Raw genomic sequence first — 17,768 nt, 5'->3', positions numbered from 1 at the left:
AAAAAAAAAGCATATCCGCGAAGCTCAATAAAACAAGGCATGCCTATAAAGTAAAAACTTTCCAATTCTCTTCTTTAAGCCCATTCTCCCCAGCTCAGACCAGTGTCCCTTACCCCAGAATCTTGGCACAGTCATCGTAGTATTTCATCGAATTCTTGACGAAACTGAAGCCATTGACATCACACACAAAGGAGTGACCATTGGCACGAAGGAGGTCAAAACCGCAGACTGTTTGCTGCAGGGGATAAAAGCAAGATGAGAACAAGAGAGCCACTCTTCCTTCTCAGCACCCCCCTCATTCCACAGCCCCTCTCCTGCATCCCTCCCCCCCGCCCCCCACCCCCCACCCCCCAGCACACACACCCTCCCCTTCGCCCCCAAGGGGACTTCCTCCACCTTAAAAGCTACGCAGACTTTCCTGGCCACCAGCTTTTCCATGGCAGTCAGCATGACTGGATATCGAATTTCTTTCCCCTCACTGTCTCTTTCGACCTTCCCATCCAAAGCTGGAGATTTTCTGGCTTCAGCATGGGCATAGTCTGGTCCCACTGTATACACCTGCAGGTACATAGCATCACTGAGTATGCCCACAGCTCACCCTGCATATGAGAAGACAATATGAGCACTATGTCTGTAGACTAGTTTCACAGTAAACAAAAACAAAAACAAAACAAACAAATCCCCAAGTTTTATGAACAAGGAGACTGACATTTTTCTTACTGAGCTCTCCTTTAGTATCATTATGAAGGTTTCTCCACAGGACTCCAAAACTATTGCCTAGTCCTTACTGAGAAATAACTTACCAACAGTATTCCATTTTCCATGTCACTCTTGCCCTTGCTCTGATAGTGACAATGTAAGTACCTACCTACTTCCTCCACTTCTTACCTTCACCTGCATATGAAAGCCAATCACATTCATACTTTATTTTCTACGACCACTTCCATACACTTCCACTTGTTTCCCAAGCACCCCGCCCCACCCAGACATTTATAACCTCTTAAATCCCTGTATCCACCATAACCTTGACATCTGTGCCATCTGTTGGCATAAACTCCTCATAGATGTATGACCCTGTCTTCCGGACGCTGCTCTCAGGAGAGTAAACGCTGCTCCGGCTGCCAATCTTCAGGAGAAAAAGAAAGGGAAAAAAAAGTTGCCTCTAACTTGTCCCCAAATCCTCCAGCTTCCCTCCCCACAACCTCATTCTCGCCCTTCTACTTCTCTGCCTCCCCAAATGCCCAGATGTCTCCCATACCTTACGGAAGAGGCGCTGGCTTCCTCCTCCAGCTGAGCTGGGGTAGTAGATGTAAACATTGTGGTCCTCTGCACTCACTGGCTTCTCCACAAAGGGCTTGGGAAAGACGGCTCCATTTACCTCCACCTGGTCTTCACCCTCAATCAGGTTGCACTCTGAAAGGTAGGCGTGTGGTCATTCCTAGGGCCTAAGAATACTTCCAACTCCCACTTCTCTGAGTTGTAATCTCCATAACCCTCAAATTGCTATGACCATATCTTAATAATAGATATGGTAATTAATATCTATATAAGAGGTCCAAGGTTCTGTCCAAAGACCCATGGCTCTAGCTCTACCCATAATCCAGTAACCAAAGCCTCACTGAGTCAGGTGGTACATAGGAGACGTCTAGAGGAAGGAGGACTGGGCTAAGTCGTAGAAAGAAGGGCAGGACTGGACAAGGCCAGGTACTCACCCTCAGGCCGGGCAGGGTCACGGTTGAGCACAGCATATCGAGGCAGATCAATACCCTCCTCCTGCAGGATCCGGTACACCTCCCTCCTGTCCCCCCCGAATAAATTAGCTGGGAGAGGTGGGGGATGGTGACCAGGGGAGAGGCTAGGGATTTCATTCATTCAGGAATTGGGAGACACACATGTACAGAACTCAAGAGGGTATGGTACAAAAATTAAGCATGTTTGTTTGACTCTGCCCCTCCCAGAGTGGGTTCTCTAAACAGGCATGATCTCAGGGCCACCCATCCCACCAGTCAACAGAAAGCTATACCTATCCTGGATGTAATACTGCATAGCCAGGTCATTGATAAGAAAAGGGTTTCGAAGCTTGGAGTAAGCAACAGCTTTGTCCAGAGGAAAGCCTGGGATGGAGAAAGGAAATAGAGAGACCAAAGGAAGAAAGTGAAAGAGACAGTGAGAAAACAGCAAGAGAAATAAACATATTAAAGCTATTAGTTGCCACTGAGCTCCACCACCCATCCAACCCAGCACTCATCCTCCTGCCCAACTTCCCAAGTCTAGAATATCCATCAGAAAAAAGTAAAACAGAAATTATTTTTAGGGTCCTTCCAAAGACCAATTCTGTCAGAGACCCTAAGAATCTTAGAGCTGTCCTGAGGTTCAAATATGGGCTTTAAACTACCCCTGGCAACTCCTCCAAGGTGTAGGGAGAACAAACCCCTTTGCACTGTTCCTTAGTGTGTTGGGAAGAGCTGATGGCCTCCTTACTATTTGACAGTAAGAGCCTCATTTCCCAGTCCAGCATTCCCAACACCATTCCTTCGCATTTTCCTTCACACACACCAACCTTTGGAGTGGAAAGAGATGAGGCAGTGGCAGGATGGCCAGTTTTCCACAGGTTCATTGAGGATCACATCTTCTCCCAGGATGATAACAGTCAGGTAGTCAAATCTGCAGAGTCGCTCTAGGATTTGGGTCATTGGCTTGGACTTGGATTTCTTGGTCATGGCACAGATGCCAACAATGATCTGAGGTTCAGGAGGCTACAGAGAGGAAGTGCTGTCAGGTACTTCCCACCTAAACCATCCCTATCAGGGAACACACTGTCTCCTCTCCTTAGGGCACAGAGTTTCTTGCCAGGACTTTGGACCTATGGGGTTAAGGTTATCTCCTAACTTAGGCCTAGACTGGGGTACCTGCAGGTATTCCTACTGCCACAGTAGGAAATGTGTACTCGGGCAGAAGAGTAGGAGAACCAATAATAATGAGACAACAGGAAGAGGGCATAAGGGTTGGGGCTTCAAAGAGAGGCAATCTAACCAATCTCCACTGCCCTTCCCCTTAATCAGAATAGGGCCTGTTTACGACAGGGAGTCTATGCCTTTGGGAAGAATGGGGAGAGGTGTCTCCATCTTATGGAATCTCAACTATGACAGGGGTCCCAGAACCAAGTTACATTGTTTTCCCTGGTCTTACCACTTCATCCTCCTCATCCTCAAGGAGCTCGCTGTCACTCTCTTCTGTCCTCATGCCTATTCCACGGGTGCCCAGCCCCTCATCTCCAGCTCCAAGGAAGAAGCGGGCTGTGGCGCTCTCGCCCTCACTGGCCGGCAATGACCACATCCCCGCCGGAGCACCCACTCATCCCGCTCTGCAGTGGAGGGTATGTATCCCTGTTAGTTCAGAATCCAAGCCCCATGGCAGTGGTTGCGGATGGGGGATGGGGAATGAGAAAATAAGAGGGAACTACAAGGGGACTAGGGGAAACAGGAAACAAAGCTATGGTGAGAAGGATCAACAGGAAAGGAGGCATGTGGGCTATGACTTGAGATGACTAAAGATCCCTAAGAGAAAATCGAGGTCTCCCTTTTCCTCCCTGCTCACCCCACCCCCAACCATGAGACTGGTAAGAGGATCAGTAGATTAACCCTTACAGTGCTGGCATGTCCCTGATTCTGCCAGCAGGAAAAACCGTTAACTCCAGCAGCAAATGGGAAAGGCAGTTCCTCATGGAAGGCTACTGTTGATTCCTACCAGAAGAGAAGGTTAGAGTGACATTTCAACTTTGGATTCATTCCAAAATGTTCCTGGCCCTTCTCCACTTCCCCACAGTAGTGTTGAACTCAGTGATTTAATTCAAGAGCAGAGGAATAAGAGAGTTCATTTGCCTTTGCTCTTAACCCCTATCTTCATTCCTACCAAGGATTAACTCAAAAAAAACATTGACTGAGGGCACCCTATGTTCTAAACATTAAATCAGAACATTAAAACCCCCTATGCTCCGTCTCTCCTTCACATGCTTTACCTTAAAAGAGAGATGCTCAGTTCCAGAAAATCTGTTCAAGGAAAGAGGTCTAGTGCTAGTTGGGAAGCTGAGGATACAGGCATCCATACAACAGGCTCCAACCCATTCTCAAACTGAAATTTCAATTTTCTCTCTACCATCTCAGGGTACAACAGACACAAGGCTGGTCTAGCCCAAGGTACTTCATACCAGAAGCTACAATGGACTACAATGGAAAAAAAAAAATCCTGCCTAGAGCCATTATCAGTGAGAATATCTTAAGACTTAAAAATGAGTCAGGGGCTTCCCTGGTGGCGCAGTGGTTGAGAGTCCGCCTGCCGATGCAGGGGAAACGGGTTCGTGCCCCGGTCTGGGAAGATCCCACATGCCGCGGAGCGGCTGGGCCCGTGAGCCATGGCCGCTGGGCCTGTGCGTCCGGAGCCTGTGCGTCCGGAGCCTGTGCTCCGCAACGGGAGAGGCCACAACAGTGAGAGGCCCACATACCACAAAAAAAAAAAAAAAAAAAAAAAAAAAAAAAAAAATGAGTCAGAACAACCTGGCAGTTCCACTTCCGCATACATACACCTGCAGCAGTGGTTCTTAACCAACTGTGATTATACTGTGCAAAGGACATTTGTCAGGAGACACTTTTGGTTGTCACAACTGGGGAGATGCTATTGGCATCTAGTGAGTAGAGGCCAAGGATGCTGCTCAACATTCTAAAATGCATAGGATATACCCCCACAGCAAAGAATTGTCCAGTCCAAATTGTGAGTGGTGCCGAGGTTGAGAAACTCTGCTGTAGAGAAACTCTCCCACATAAGAAGACATTTGCAAGGATGTTCATAAACTTACTGCTGGTAATGGCAAAAACAGAGAACAACTCAGATGTCACAAGTAGAAGAATGGATAAATATAATGTTGTGTTTACAAATGGTTGACTAACAGCAATTATTAAAAATGAATCGGAGGGATAAATTAGGAGCTTGGGATTAACATATATATACTACTATATAAAAAATCGGTAAACAGGGCTTCCCTGGTGGCGCAGTGGTTGAGAGTCCGCCTGCCGATGCAGGGGACACGGGTTCATGCCCTGGTCCGGGAAGATCCCACATGCTGCGGAGCGGCTGGGCCCGTGAGCCATGGCCGCTGAGCCTGTGCTCCGCAACAGGAGAGGCCACAACAGTGAGAGGCCCGCATACCACAAAACAAACAAACAAAAAAAATCGGTAAACAACAAGGACCAACTGTATAGCACAGGGAAATATACACAATACCTTGTGTGTGTGTATATACATATATATATATGAATCATTTTGCTGTACACCTGAAACTAACACATTGTAAATTAACTATATTTCCATTTTTAAAAAGTGAATCAAAGCTATATATAACATGGACAGCTTCCAAATGCAAACTGCAGAAATATACATGCAGGACAATTCCACTTGTACAAATAAAAAATACTACATATGTTTATGGCTGTATACATAATTAGAAGTATAAAAACAGACGGGAAAGAAAGACATCAAATTCATGATAGTGGTTACCTCTGAGCAGAGGGGAAAACAGAACTGAGAAGGCTTCAAATGGAACCTCACAACCTTATCTATAATGTTTATTTCAATTAAGAAAACTCTGAAGCAAAAATACAAACGGTTAACATCTGTTAATACTAAATTGTGGGGATACGGGTATCTGTTATTTTTTTCCAAAAATGAAATTGAGTCACATCAGCAATTTTCTACATTCTGCAGAAGTGCCCAGAAATACTGACCAATGGCTCTAATGAAAGCCACAAACTCCTTAAGTAAATGGAGCAATTTAGTCTTATAGGTTTTTAGTCTTCAATATTTACTTTCAGTATTTTTATTTTAAATCCTTCCACTACAAGTGAGTTTGCAGCTTTGATTAGAAAGTTATAGCTAATCTTTATATAGATCTTGACCTTTCTAGTCTTCACCATCTGCTTTTCTCTGTTGCTCAACCACCGTGAGGGCACAACATTCTCCTTAGGCTTAACGTTTTCAGTTGTACACTGCAGGTCTTATACATACACACTCCTCTGATTATAGCCTGTTTCTTGGAAATCCTTTTTCGTGACCTAACCCAATTTCCATGACTTGTGACATTCCCAAGGTCCCTGTATAGTTTAAGCAAGCAGAATTTTGTTGCACGCTTTATCCTTTCTCTGAAGCAGGAGCTTTCTCTGTGTCTAAGATTCCTAACCCTCCACACTTTCTTCCACTAGGTCTTTCCTGGTTTTCTACTGAATGTACACTGTCACATTCTTGAAATTCTATTATAACTCTATAACAGGAGATGATAATTGCATGGCAAAGGAGAATCTGTTCACAAATATGGAGCTGAAGAGAGATGAAAGGTCTAAATTCATAGTTAACAAAGCAGAAATAGAAGCTTGACAGAAATAGCTATGAAATAAGCCAGGATTTATTTAGATGTACCTCTGCGAGAAGCTGGGATTTAATGTGGTTCCAGGAGCCACTGCCCTGTTTTCTGTGCTCTTCTCCCCTTCCCCCTTTCCCCTAATACTTTGTTGCAAAAGAAAATTTCAGACTCTACAGTAGGCTAAAGGGCAGTCTTACTAGAGCCTGAATCAATGTGGAAGGGAGCGAGGGAGGGGAAGGAAGAGATAGTATAATAGGTAAGGAGAGAGGGAGGGGCAAGTGGGCAATCTTCTCAGGAACATCTATTTTAAATGAGATCTAGAGACGGGACTGAAGGGAGGGTAAACTGTGTAACTTCTTTATCCCTTAGAATTTAGGGCTGCTTTCCTAGTCCTCTAATTCCTTTAACCACCATGCACTTCTGCACTTGATGGAGGGCTCCATCAGTGATGAAAGAGAAAGGTCGGTACAGAGTCAGGCGGGAATACTTCCAACACAGTTAAAACTCCTCAGGCCACAAACACTATCTCCTTCAACAGTGGACCCCTTCTCTCCTTCTTGATGCAGTTTCTAATGCTTCATACATACCCTTATTCTGCCACTGATGAACTGTGTTGATGCCCTTGTTCTCGGCATCAACTCACTCACACTGCCTTCTTTCCCCAACTTACTAAAAGGACTCTTCATTGACTCCCCTAACTACTGCCCCCTCCTACATCACTAATCAACCGATCCAATCAACAATACAACGAATCCTCTCGCTCATTGACTCCCCAGCCTTAAACAGTCCTTCAAACCCTCAGATGAGACACCACACTTGGTAACATATTTATATGGAACCCTCAATGCTCCCCCGCACAGACTGTCTGAGAGCCACTCCTTCCCAACCTGCCTTCCCTCCAGGCTCACCTTCTCTCTCCTCTCTGCAACAACCCCTTCCTCCAGCCGAGCCTCCGGTCTGACTCCACTCCCACGCCTCCTCACACAGACCTGCCCGCCCTGACTCTCTCCTCGGCAGACTCCCCTGGCTCAGCAGGACCCCCTCTTCCTCACGCAGACCTTCACACGCCCACCTCTTCTCTCGCTGACCCCCTCCTCTGCGCTCTACCTCACTCAGCTCCGGGTCACGATTACCACCTCCCATCCCGACTCCTCTAGCCTTTTGCCCGCCCCCGCCTTCCCCGCCTCACTCTCCCTTCGCTGACACTGAGGCCTCTCCGCTGGGTCTCTTTCTAGAGCTGCCCCCGGCCGCTCCTAACCAGCGCCCTCGGCACCGAAGGAGCCCACTCTACCCAGTCCACCCCCTCAGATACCGCCCCCAGCCCCCAGCCACTCCCCCACCGCCCCCGGCCCTCACTCACCCGCCTCCCTGCGCTCGCGCACCCGAACCTGCCGGCAGCGACACCTGACAGCGGCCCAATCAAAGCACGACTTCTCTTCGGCGCCACCAATCAGCGGAGGGCGCGCACCGGCAGCTGAGTCAGGCTGCGTTGGCCGGCGCTTCTGCGCGGAGGATGGTGGCCTCTAGTGGTTCTGGGGAGGAAGTGCAACCTGTTGTTCTTTTTCTGATTTCTAACTGCGTCGCCACAGTCCAGATGCTTGGTCTAGACAGAGAATTTCCAGTGAGACGAAGTCTGGGGAAGCGAGATGTAGAGGAAGAGGCAGAGTCTGTGCCATTGCACCTCCATGAGGACAAAACCAAGTCTTCTGTTCGTTTTGTAAAATAAAACGGGATATGATAGACGTAGAGATCCAATAAATGTACGTTGCAAATGTTAACGGACTAGAGGAGTGAAAGGGAGGCTAGAGACAAAAACAGAGACAGAAACAAATCGGAAAGTTAAGGGAAGGAAAAGAGACTTACTTATGGAGGAGACAAGACGATGGATGGACTTGGAAGGCTGAACAAGTGGATTCCTATCTCCACACTCTGCTTGCCCTCTTGCCTTTAATAGCTGTGCAGCCTTGGACAAGTCATTGAACTTCCCTCAGCCCCTCTTTTCTCACCTGTGAGAGAGTGGGACTAGAAACCCTAACTCACAGGGTACTGATTATATGAAAGCATTTTGTGGATGTTTGTATTGTTATTATCTTTGCATCCTCACTCAGGTTTCCCTGGTCAAGACTATTCCAAGTTCTGTTACCCAGCACAAGTTTGTGTGCCCAAAGCACAGTGAGGCCAAACAAACAGAAAGGCCAGAGTTTGGAGCAGAGAAAGGTTTATTGCAGGGTCAAGCAAGGAGAACAGGTGGCTTGTTCTCAAAAAACCCCATTAACTCCCTGATGGTTTTGGGGAAAAAGTTTTATAGGCAAAATTTGGGGTGAGGGCTGCAAGTGTGTGACTTTCTTCTGATTGGTTGGTGGTGAGGTAACAGGGCGGTGCTCCAGAAATCTGTTATTCAGCCTGAAGTTACCATCTTCCATGTGGGGGGTGGGGTTAGTTCCTGCAGAAGAACTCAAGGATATTGTTATGAATATTCCTCTGGGAGGAACCAAGATGCTGCTTTAATTGCTGCACTATAGTTTTTTGATTGTCCCTCCTGTGTTTCTGTATCCCTTCCCTTCCCTGATTAGCAAACTGTTTGAATCTGCCCTTGAAACTCTGGAAAGGTCAAGGAGGCTGAATGAAGCCTATTTCCTACAAACAAGAAACGGGGGACACAGAAGGGATTTGTACCCGGGAGGGACCCACAGTGTCCTGCTCCCTTTTGTCCCTAGTGTAAGCAGATAGGTTAGGGGGTCACTGGAGAAAGAGAGCCAGGATTGGCTTTCTTGATATAAGAGAACCCATTTTGGCCTAAGCCATTTTGTGATATAAGCCTGGCCACAGTGCTTGCCCTTGAACAGTTCTCAGTAATTAATTATCTTAAGGGAGGGAATGCAGAAACAAGGGAGGAGCAGTCAAGAAACAACAGTGCAGTCTTGGGGCAGGGCCCTGATTTCTTAAAGGATATACATAATCATCTTTGAGCCCCATAGGGTCCTGCTCGGTTTCACCCCTTCATGAATACGCGTGTATCCTTAGCTGAAAACTTCCCAGATTTTGCTGTTCCGGGAGACGCTGCTTTGGGAGAGATCCCTGGTGTTCTCCTTACTTGTGGCAAGTAATAATAAATCCTTCCTTCTCCTGATCTTTGGCTTGGTTGTGTCTATTGGCTTGACACCCACCAAAAGGCGAACCCAGTTTTCAGGTAACACAACTGCGGAACTCCATCTATTCTCTGATTATTGCTCTCTTACCAGGAGAAGAAGGAACTGATGGACCTGGAAGAGAGGTAATTGGCTACTAAGGCTACCCACAAATGAGGAAGAAAGGAAAAGGAGTACTAGGGAAGCCTGAGAGGAATGAATGAAGTGAGAGTAAAGGGATGGAGTGGGGTCTCATCAGTGAGGCCAGCGGACAACTTGAAGGGAATTTCTTTTTCTCAGATACTCTCCCTTAAGATTAACAAGTATCTTGCTGTCTTGTGGGTACACCAAGGTAATGATACTGAGCAGGGCCCTGTGGGGCTCCTGGGCACAGAGACTTTCTGTGTCCCCCATGTCTTTGATTACAGGAAATAACCTTCATTCAGCCTCCATGACCTTTCCCTACTTCCAATGGGCAGGTTCAAGCAGTTGTGGTTTTTTTGTTTGTTTTTTGTTTGTTTGTTTGTTTTCTTTTGCGGTATGCAGGCCTCCCACTGTTGTGGCCTCTCCCATTGTGGAGCACAGGCTTCGGACACGCAGGCTCATCGGCCATGGCTCACGGGCCTAGCCGCTCCGCGGCATGTGGGATCTTCCCGGACCGGGGCATGAACCCGTGTCCCCTGCATCGGCAGGCGGACTCTCAACCACTGCGCCACCAGGGAAGCCCTCAAGCAGTTGTTAATCAGGGAAGTGAGAGGATGCAAGACAGGAGAGAAACAGTCAAGAGAAACAATAGTGCAGCCTTGGGGCAAGGTCCTGGTTCCCCATCAACGGACACACACAAAGGTATCTTTGGGGCTTCCCTGGTGGTGCAGTGGTTGAGAGTCCGCAGGCCGATGCAGGGAACATGGGTTCATGCCCCGGTCCGGGAAGATCCCACATGCCGCGGAGCGGCTAGGCCTGTGAGCCATGGCTGATGAGACTGCGCGTCCGGAGCCTGTGCTCCACAACGGGAGAGGCCACAAGAGTGAGAGGCCCGCGTACCGCAAAAAAAAAAAAAAAAAAGAAAAAGATATCTTTGAGCTGTTTTGCAGATACTGAAACCCCTTCCAGGTGGGTATGCTGCCCACAGGCAGGTAGACCCCAGACCAGCTGGAACCTGAAGGTTGATGTTGCTGACTCCTACTTACCTCACCACCAACCCATCAGAAGAATGCAAGCCCAGTCACTGCCTTGATCCGCCCTGACTAGAAGACCACTCCCTATTCCACAGGGAGGGGGGCACAGTTCTTGAGGTGCTAGCCTGCTGTGTTCCCTCCAAGAATAAAGCTACTATTTATTTATCCTCCAAAACTCTGTCTCTGTATCTCATTTCGGCATCCGCGTACAGAGAGCCAATATTTTGTCATCAATACCTGAAAGAATGGGCTAATGCCACCATGCCTACCCCATCTTAACTGACCCTCCATACTGAAGCCCACATCTCTATTTCAGCTCCAAGCATTCATTCTCCTTCTGCCAGGACAAAGGTCAAGTCATACCCAAGTCACACTTGGAGATATGGGAACAAAGCCCTCAAATATGAATATGCACCTTGTGAGGAGAGAGGAGGAGAAGGGACCAGGTGGAAGGCAGCGATTCCTTGGTGACCCTATGCCTTTGGACACCCCTCCTTACAGTTGGGATTAAACAGCATTAGGGAGCCAAGAGAGGAAACACATGTGGTGGTTGGGGACCTGTGCCTGCTTGTTTCCGTCCTACACCTCGTCATCTCACCACACCCTTCACGTCACCTTACGCTGCCCTTCAGCTCAGGAACTGGGAGCTACAGAGAGCGGGGAGAAGGGAGAGGAGGAGAAGAAAGCATAGTAATTCCTTGTCCAACTCCAGCCCCACGCCCAGCACAAACAACAGGTAGGCAAGCCTGCGGAGAATACTCAGAGGGAGTCCTGTGAGCAGCAAACTGGTCGGAGCCTGGAAAATACTCTGAGAAGTAAAAGATCAAAGGTGAAGTAGGAGATGGGGAGGAGGGCAGAGGTGGGGGAAAAGTGAGGGATCATGAGAAGTGGAGGAAGGACAGAGCAGGGCTTCAGACTTGGGGGCAGGGCGGGGGTGGGCAACACAGCACAGATGGGTAAGAGTTGATGTTTCCCTGATTTCTCTCCGGGAATCCTTCCACAACCTTATAAGGAGAGCACAGGTGTGGCAGGGAGGAGCTTTGGTCCTCTTCCTGGTTCTAAAGAAAAGGTGACCTTGAGCCATCTTGTGTCTTTCTCAGTGTCTGCCTGTGTGCTTTCTCTTTGTCTTCCTCTGGTATCTGTGTTTATTCCACGGTTCCCCGAGGCCGCCTCCCCTGGGAAGATGGAGAGGTTGCTGAGGCAGGCCGAGAAAACGAGAAGAGGTTGGGTAGTGTCACGCTTTCACACCCACAGGGCGACGAAACGGGTTTCCTATTAAACCGAGAGGCTTAGGGGAAGGGTGTTCGGGTCTCGCCTGTCCCCTTGGGTGCTGTCCTCTACTTGGTGCTGAAATCTGGGCGACCTCATCTCAGGTGGGCCCGTTCCCCGGCCTAAGGCTGCAAATCTCTAGTCGCCCTACTCTACCTGGTGGGTGGTGCCTGCCCTCTGCCCCCGCACACCTAGGGCCGTGGCAGGCGGGAAGGCGGGGCCTGCACGAGCCCTACCCCTGGAGGCTGCAGTTCTGCTTCCCTCTCCTGCGCCCAACCGCCACTAGCTCATTGCGCCTCTCCTGCAGCCTGGTCGGCACCGGCTTCCACTCCCGCTCCAGCCTCCCTCCATTTCGGATCCAGCCTCGCACCCACCTCCGGCTCTCAGTCAGCCCGTTTGCATCCTCCCTCCCGGTTCCTGCCCTGAACCAGCTCCTACTCCGGGATTCCGTAACCAGACCCTCAAGCCATGGCTGGTCCCTTCTCTCGTCTCCTGTCTGCCCGCCCGGGGCTCAGACTCCTGGCTTTCGCTGGAGCTGGGTCTCTAGCCGCTGGGTTTCTTCTCCGCTCGGAACCTGTTCGAGCCGCCGGCGAACGACGAAGGCTGTATCCCCCGAGGTATCAGTGTCTCAGGCGCCCGGGTGAGGGTGGGGGTGGGGGACGGGTAGGTGCTGACGGGGATGGAGATGGGGACCTGGGCAATAGAGAAGGGCTATAGTCACGAAGGCTCTGGAGTACAGGCGCTGGACAGTCTGAAAACCTCAGTGGGGTGGGGATGGAGGCCAAAACCATAAGGTGAAAGCATTCCTGAGGACTTGGAGCCCACAGTTCCCACCCCCAAGGCCAGCTCTGGCCCTGTGAGTTCTGGCTGCACCTACTCTGCCCAAATTCCTAATTGAGAGACCAGGAACTATCCTTTCCGCTCTCCTCCATCTCCTTTTCCTGCTGTTCTCTCCCGTTTCCTGAATTCCCCTCCTTAGTCTTTCCCCTCCCCCCATCCCTAATGTTGTGTCCATGGGAGGAAAGAACTGAGCAGATCTGGGAGAATTGAGCCTCCAGCCAGAGGAAGCTAGAACTCTTGGGAAAGAATAGATCCTGAAAGTCCCTGATGAGATTACCAAGGTTTAGCCTCCCTCTAACCTCCCCTCCTCCCAAGGAACAAAGCCAGACATGCTCCCAGCTGAGTGCACTGGGTCTAGGCCCCCTGTGCCCTCCCTCCATGGTTACTGGTACCCCCTCCCTAGTGCTGAGTACCCAGACCTCCGAAAGCACAACAACTGCATGGCCAGTCACCTGACCCCAGCAGTCTATGCCCGGCTCTGCGACAAGACCACACCCACTGGTTGGACGCTAGATCAATGTATCCAGACTGGCGTGGACAACCCTGGCCACCCCTTCATCAAGACTGTGGGCATGGTAGCTGGTGATGAGGAGACCTATGAGGTAGGGGGCCCCCAGAGTTTCCCCGGTGACCCAATTCATCTCCCCAGTAATCCTAGCTCCTTTCCCCTAAAGACCTCACTTTCCCTTAAGACTGGAGCATCCATACTCATGTTTTCTCACCCAGTGAAATCAATCCACAGCTAAAGTTTGGGAAGGGATTCCCTCTCCTTAACCATCCTCTTCCTCTGAACTGCCCCTCAGGTATTTGCTGAGCTGTTTGACCCTGTGATCCAAGAGCGACACAATGGATATAACCCCCAGACGATGAAACATACCACTGACCTGGATGCCAGCAAGGTAGGTCGAATATTCCACTTCTGACTTGCATTGCCTTAGGTACAACATTCTGTTTCTCCAGTCCCTTCAACCATAATTATACCCTGACTCATAGTCATTATACTGCTGAGCTTTTAGTCTCAGTGTGGGGAAAGAATTGTATGTTCAGGAGCAGCCTCTGTGGAGAGGAGAGGGCGGATGAGAATGGCCATCCCCCAAGGTGGGCAGGTTTGCGGGAGGGTTTACAATGCCCCTTCAGTTGGAATGCTTGCCCAATGGGCTTCTCCTTCCAGTGCAGGCAATGAGGACCCCTCTAGTCCTTAAGGTCTCTCCTACCCAAAGGCCCTCAGCTCCCGTCCACTGTGTTTCTGTGACTTACATTAATTTCTCTGATTCCCCAGATCCGTTCTGGCTACTTTGATGAGAGGTATGTATTATCCTCAAGAGTCAGAACGGGCCGAAGTATCCGGGGTCTCAGCCTGCCTCCAGCCTGCACCCGGGCAGAGCGACGAGAGGTGGAGCGTGTTGTGGTGGAGGCACTGAGTGGCCTGAAGGGTGACCTGGCTGGACGCTACTATCGGCTCAGTGAGATGACAGAGGCTGAGCAGCAGCAGCTAATTGATGTGAGGGGCTTTGAGAGCGAGCTGGGCGGGAGGGGCAGATGGAAAGAAGAGTCAGGGGAGGCTGGGCCAGATGAGGGAGATGGGCTCTGAGAAACCCAGGGGCTACTGTGAGGATTCTTAACCCAAGTCCCTTTACTCTCCCCAGGACCACTTCCTGTTTGATAAGCCTGTGTCCCCATTATTGACCGCAGCAGGAATGGCTCGAGACTGGCCAGACGCTCGTGGAATCTGGTATGAGGCTTAGCTTACCCCCTGCCCCTATAAGTGCCCTTTTTTTTCTATCTCCCCCAATTCTTGCCCTACCTCTTAATCCCTGTCCCTCCCTCTCTCCTGCCTTCAGGCACAACAATGAGAAGAGCTTCTTGATCTGGGTGAATGAGGAGGATCATACACGGGTCATCTCCATGGAGAAGGGTGGCAACATGAAGAAAGTGTTTGAAAGATTCTGCCGAGGCCTCAAAGAGGTTGGAGAAGAATGTATAAGGGAACTAGGTGGGAGGACTTGAGGAAAAAACAAATTTAAGTAGGTAGATTGACCATATAATTTATCAACCAACCCAGGATAATTTTGATGGTGAAAAGGATCACCACCAATCACTCTAGGACAAGAGGTATAAATCAGAACTGTCCAGGGAAAACCAGGATATGTGGTCACCCTAAGAATAGGAAGAGAGAAAGAATGTCAGGATTCTAAGGAAATAATAATGCAAAGAAGGAGTAAATGAGATGGTGGCTCAGTGCCTGGGGGATGTGGTGTGGGATGGTGGGATGTGCAGATAGGAAAAGGTTTAAGCCTGGATGGATGTAAGGAGTGAGAGATTGGTATGTTCATGATTCTAATGTAACCACCCAGTTGGGAGCCAAGGTAGGCCTTAACTCTGGATTCTGTCGTTCTTGCTAAAGTAGCATGTCTAGATTTTAAGCTGAGAGTAGGAGGGAAACCAGGGAAGGTGGAGGATGGAATGGCCTAAATTCCAGAATGCGTTGCTCTGCATGAGGAGTTGAACTGAATCCTCAGTCCTATATGGATTAGGTCTCCATATTCAATTCCAGATTACAAATCCCCATAAACCCAATCCTTATTGTATGTTCTCATGTATACAGTTCTATTTTGAACTTGTAAAGGGAGAGAGCTCCTCTTCCGTTTAGATCTTGGCTGGGAAGTTTCTATTATTTTTAGCAAGTAATAGGTAACATATTAAATTATATGCCTTAGGGCCTCCCTGGTGGCGCAGTGGTTGGGAGTCCGCCTGCCGATGCAGGGGATACGGGTTCGTGCCCCGGTCTGGGAGGATCCCATATGCCGCGGAGCGGCTGGGCCCGTGAGCCATGGCCGCTGAGCCTGCGCGACCGGAGCCTGTGCTCCGCAACGGGAGAGGCCACAGCGGTGAGAGGCCCGCGTACCGCAAAAAAAAAAAAAAAAAAAAAAAAAAAATTATATGCCTTAGTATTCTCATCTGTAAAATTGGGAGAGTAAGACTTCCTACATTTTTTTTTTTTTTTTTTTCCTGTACGCGGGCCTCTCACTGCTGTGGCCTCTCCCGTTGCGGAGCACAGGCTCTGGACGCGCAGGCTCAGTGGCCATGGCTCACGGGCCTAGCCGCTCTGCAGCATGTGGGATCTTCCCAGACCGGGGCACGAACCCATGTCCCCTGCATCGGCAGTCGGACTCTCAACCACTGCGCCACTAGGGAAGCCCCTTCCTACATTTTAAGTTGTGGGGTTTAAGTGAGATAATGCATATAAAGTGTGTGGCCCGTAGTAAGTGTTCACTAAGTGTTAACTGCTGTTACTGTTCTAGATGGAAGAATTTCCCCTTGTTCAGCATATACAATATCCCCCTATGCCATGGTTCTTTCTGAACTAGGAACAGCATCCCCCTTACTCAGGTTAGGTAGTGGTCTTCATGTCCATCAACTCCGGCAGATCTCCAGTCTCTTCAACTCTAATAGTCATCTTCATGATTAGGATGCTTAAGTGAAACAAAAACATGCTTCCCACACTCCTCCCCCACCCTCCACAACTATGAATCCGGCTCTTCTGTTCCATATTCACCTTCCTCTTGCTTTCTCACATGTGCTCTTTCCACAGTTAACAGGCTCCCTTGTCTCTTCCTGTTGCAAAGCCTACAACCTCATTTTTTGGCTGAAAGAAGCTTCCAAGCTCTAGGCTCATTAGCAAAGTAAAGATGTCAATGCATGCAGAACTCATTGAATAATCGATCTTTTCTCAGTTCAGTTTACCACCTCTGTTCATCTCCCTAGATCATCCTTAATGCATCATTCCCTCAGGTTTCTCTTCTTCCACACAGGATATTTTTGCACAATCTTATCATTATGGGCTTGCAACGTCAAAATTATCTTTTATGCATGATAATAATGAGCCATTTCCACCAAAAAAAAAAAAAAAAAGCAGTGTCATTCTTTCACATCCCAAGTCTTTGTTTCTAGACATATTTCTAGAGTTCCTGTGGGTCTAGCTAAGGGAAGGCTAGCATATCCCTGACTTTTCACTAACAGAGCCTTTCTGCACTCAGGTGGAGCGGCTGATCCAGGAGCGTGGCTGGGAGTTCATGTGGAATGAGCGTTTGGGATACATCTTGACCTGTCCGTCTAACCTAGGCACTGGACTTCGGGCAGGAGTGCACATCAAACTGCCCCTGCTAAGCAAAGTAAAGGAGATGTGGAGTTAGAGTGTTGTGAAGGAGGAAGGTGGCTGTGTATGGGTGGGAGGGATTGGGCATTTTGGAAAGGAGCAGACATAGTGTAGCTAAAGAGTCAAGGGGAAGAGCTCTGAGTGGGTTCAGGGCTCTTTCAGGTCGGACCAGTCTCTGCCTCTGTTGACCCTGCCCCCCAATCTCTATCTCCCTTCTAGGATAGCCGCTTCCCAAATATCCTAGAGAACCTAAGACTCCAAAAACGTGGAACTGGAGGAGTGGACACAGCTGCCACAGGCAGCATCATTGACATCTCTAATTTGGACCGACTGGGCAAGTCAGAGGTGAGATTCTTAGGGATTCGGGATAGGTCTGTGGGGGTTGAGATGTGACGGAGTGAGCCTCAGGAATGTAAGAGAGTCTGAAATGAAATTCAGGTTGAGTGGGGAGGAAATTGGAAACGAGTTCCCAGAGCAGCCAAATCAGTGCGGAAGAGTCAGATTGTGGGAAGCAGAGATCAAGAGTTAGTGTCCTTCAGGTGGAGCTGGTGCAGCTGGTCATCGATGGAGTAAACTATTTGATTGACTGTGAACGGCGTCTGGAGAGAGGCCAGGATATCCGCGTCCCTCCGCCTCTCCTCAACAAGCATTAACTCCCATCCCCAGCAGATGACTCAAGACTCGCAGGACCTCTGCCATTCTAACAGTAGCCCATTCTCCTTACTCTGGATGCCCCCTTTTCCCCCTCACTCCCTCTGTCCTAGTAAAGACTCCTGGCTACGCTCCAG

General features: G+C 49.2%; 2 protein-coding genes across 2 annotated transcripts in view; one reads left to right on the top strand and one right to left on the bottom strand.

Annotated features, from left to right (window-relative positions):
- Positions 1-3,336, bottom strand: part of PPIP5K1 (diphosphoinositol pentakisphosphate kinase 1) — a gene marked incomplete at both ends in the record, with an annotated part of 51,566 nt that extends 48,230 nt beyond the window's left edge. The window contains 8 exon segments of the mRNA XM_079698820.1: positions 114-235; positions 397-558; positions 1,025-1,126; positions 1,259-1,413; positions 1,713-1,798; positions 2,024-2,114; positions 2,561-2,756; positions 3,190-3,336. Of these exon segments, the coding sequence (XP_079554946.1) occupies positions 114-235; positions 397-558; positions 1,025-1,126; positions 1,259-1,413; positions 1,713-1,798; positions 2,024-2,114; positions 2,561-2,756; positions 3,190-3,336 (1,061 nt within the window).
- Positions 3,337-13,313: 9,977 nt separating this feature from the next.
- CKMT1B (creatine kinase, mitochondrial 1B) lies at positions 13,314-17,762 on the top strand. The gene is made up of 8 exons (XM_079698838.1): positions 13,314-13,426; positions 13,628-13,723; positions 14,104-14,325; positions 14,471-14,556; positions 14,666-14,789; positions 16,862-16,996; positions 17,200-17,325; positions 17,520-17,762. Exons 1-8 carry the CDS (start codon positions 13,397-13,399, stop codon positions 17,631-17,633), a joined length of 933 nt encoding a protein of 310 aa, XP_079554964.1. The 5' UTR covers positions 13,314-13,396; the 3' UTR covers positions 17,634-17,762.
- Positions 17,763-17,768: the final 6 nt, after the last annotated feature.

This window comes from Hyperoodon ampullatus (assembly GCF_949752795.1).
Source record: "Hyperoodon ampullatus genome assembly, chromosome: 3".
Lineage (NCBI taxonomy): Eukaryota > Metazoa > Chordata > Mammalia > Artiodactyla > Ziphiidae > Hyperoodon > Hyperoodon ampullatus.
The sequence above is the reverse complement of the archived record's forward strand: the minus strand, read 5'-3'. Positions and strand labels throughout refer to the sequence as shown.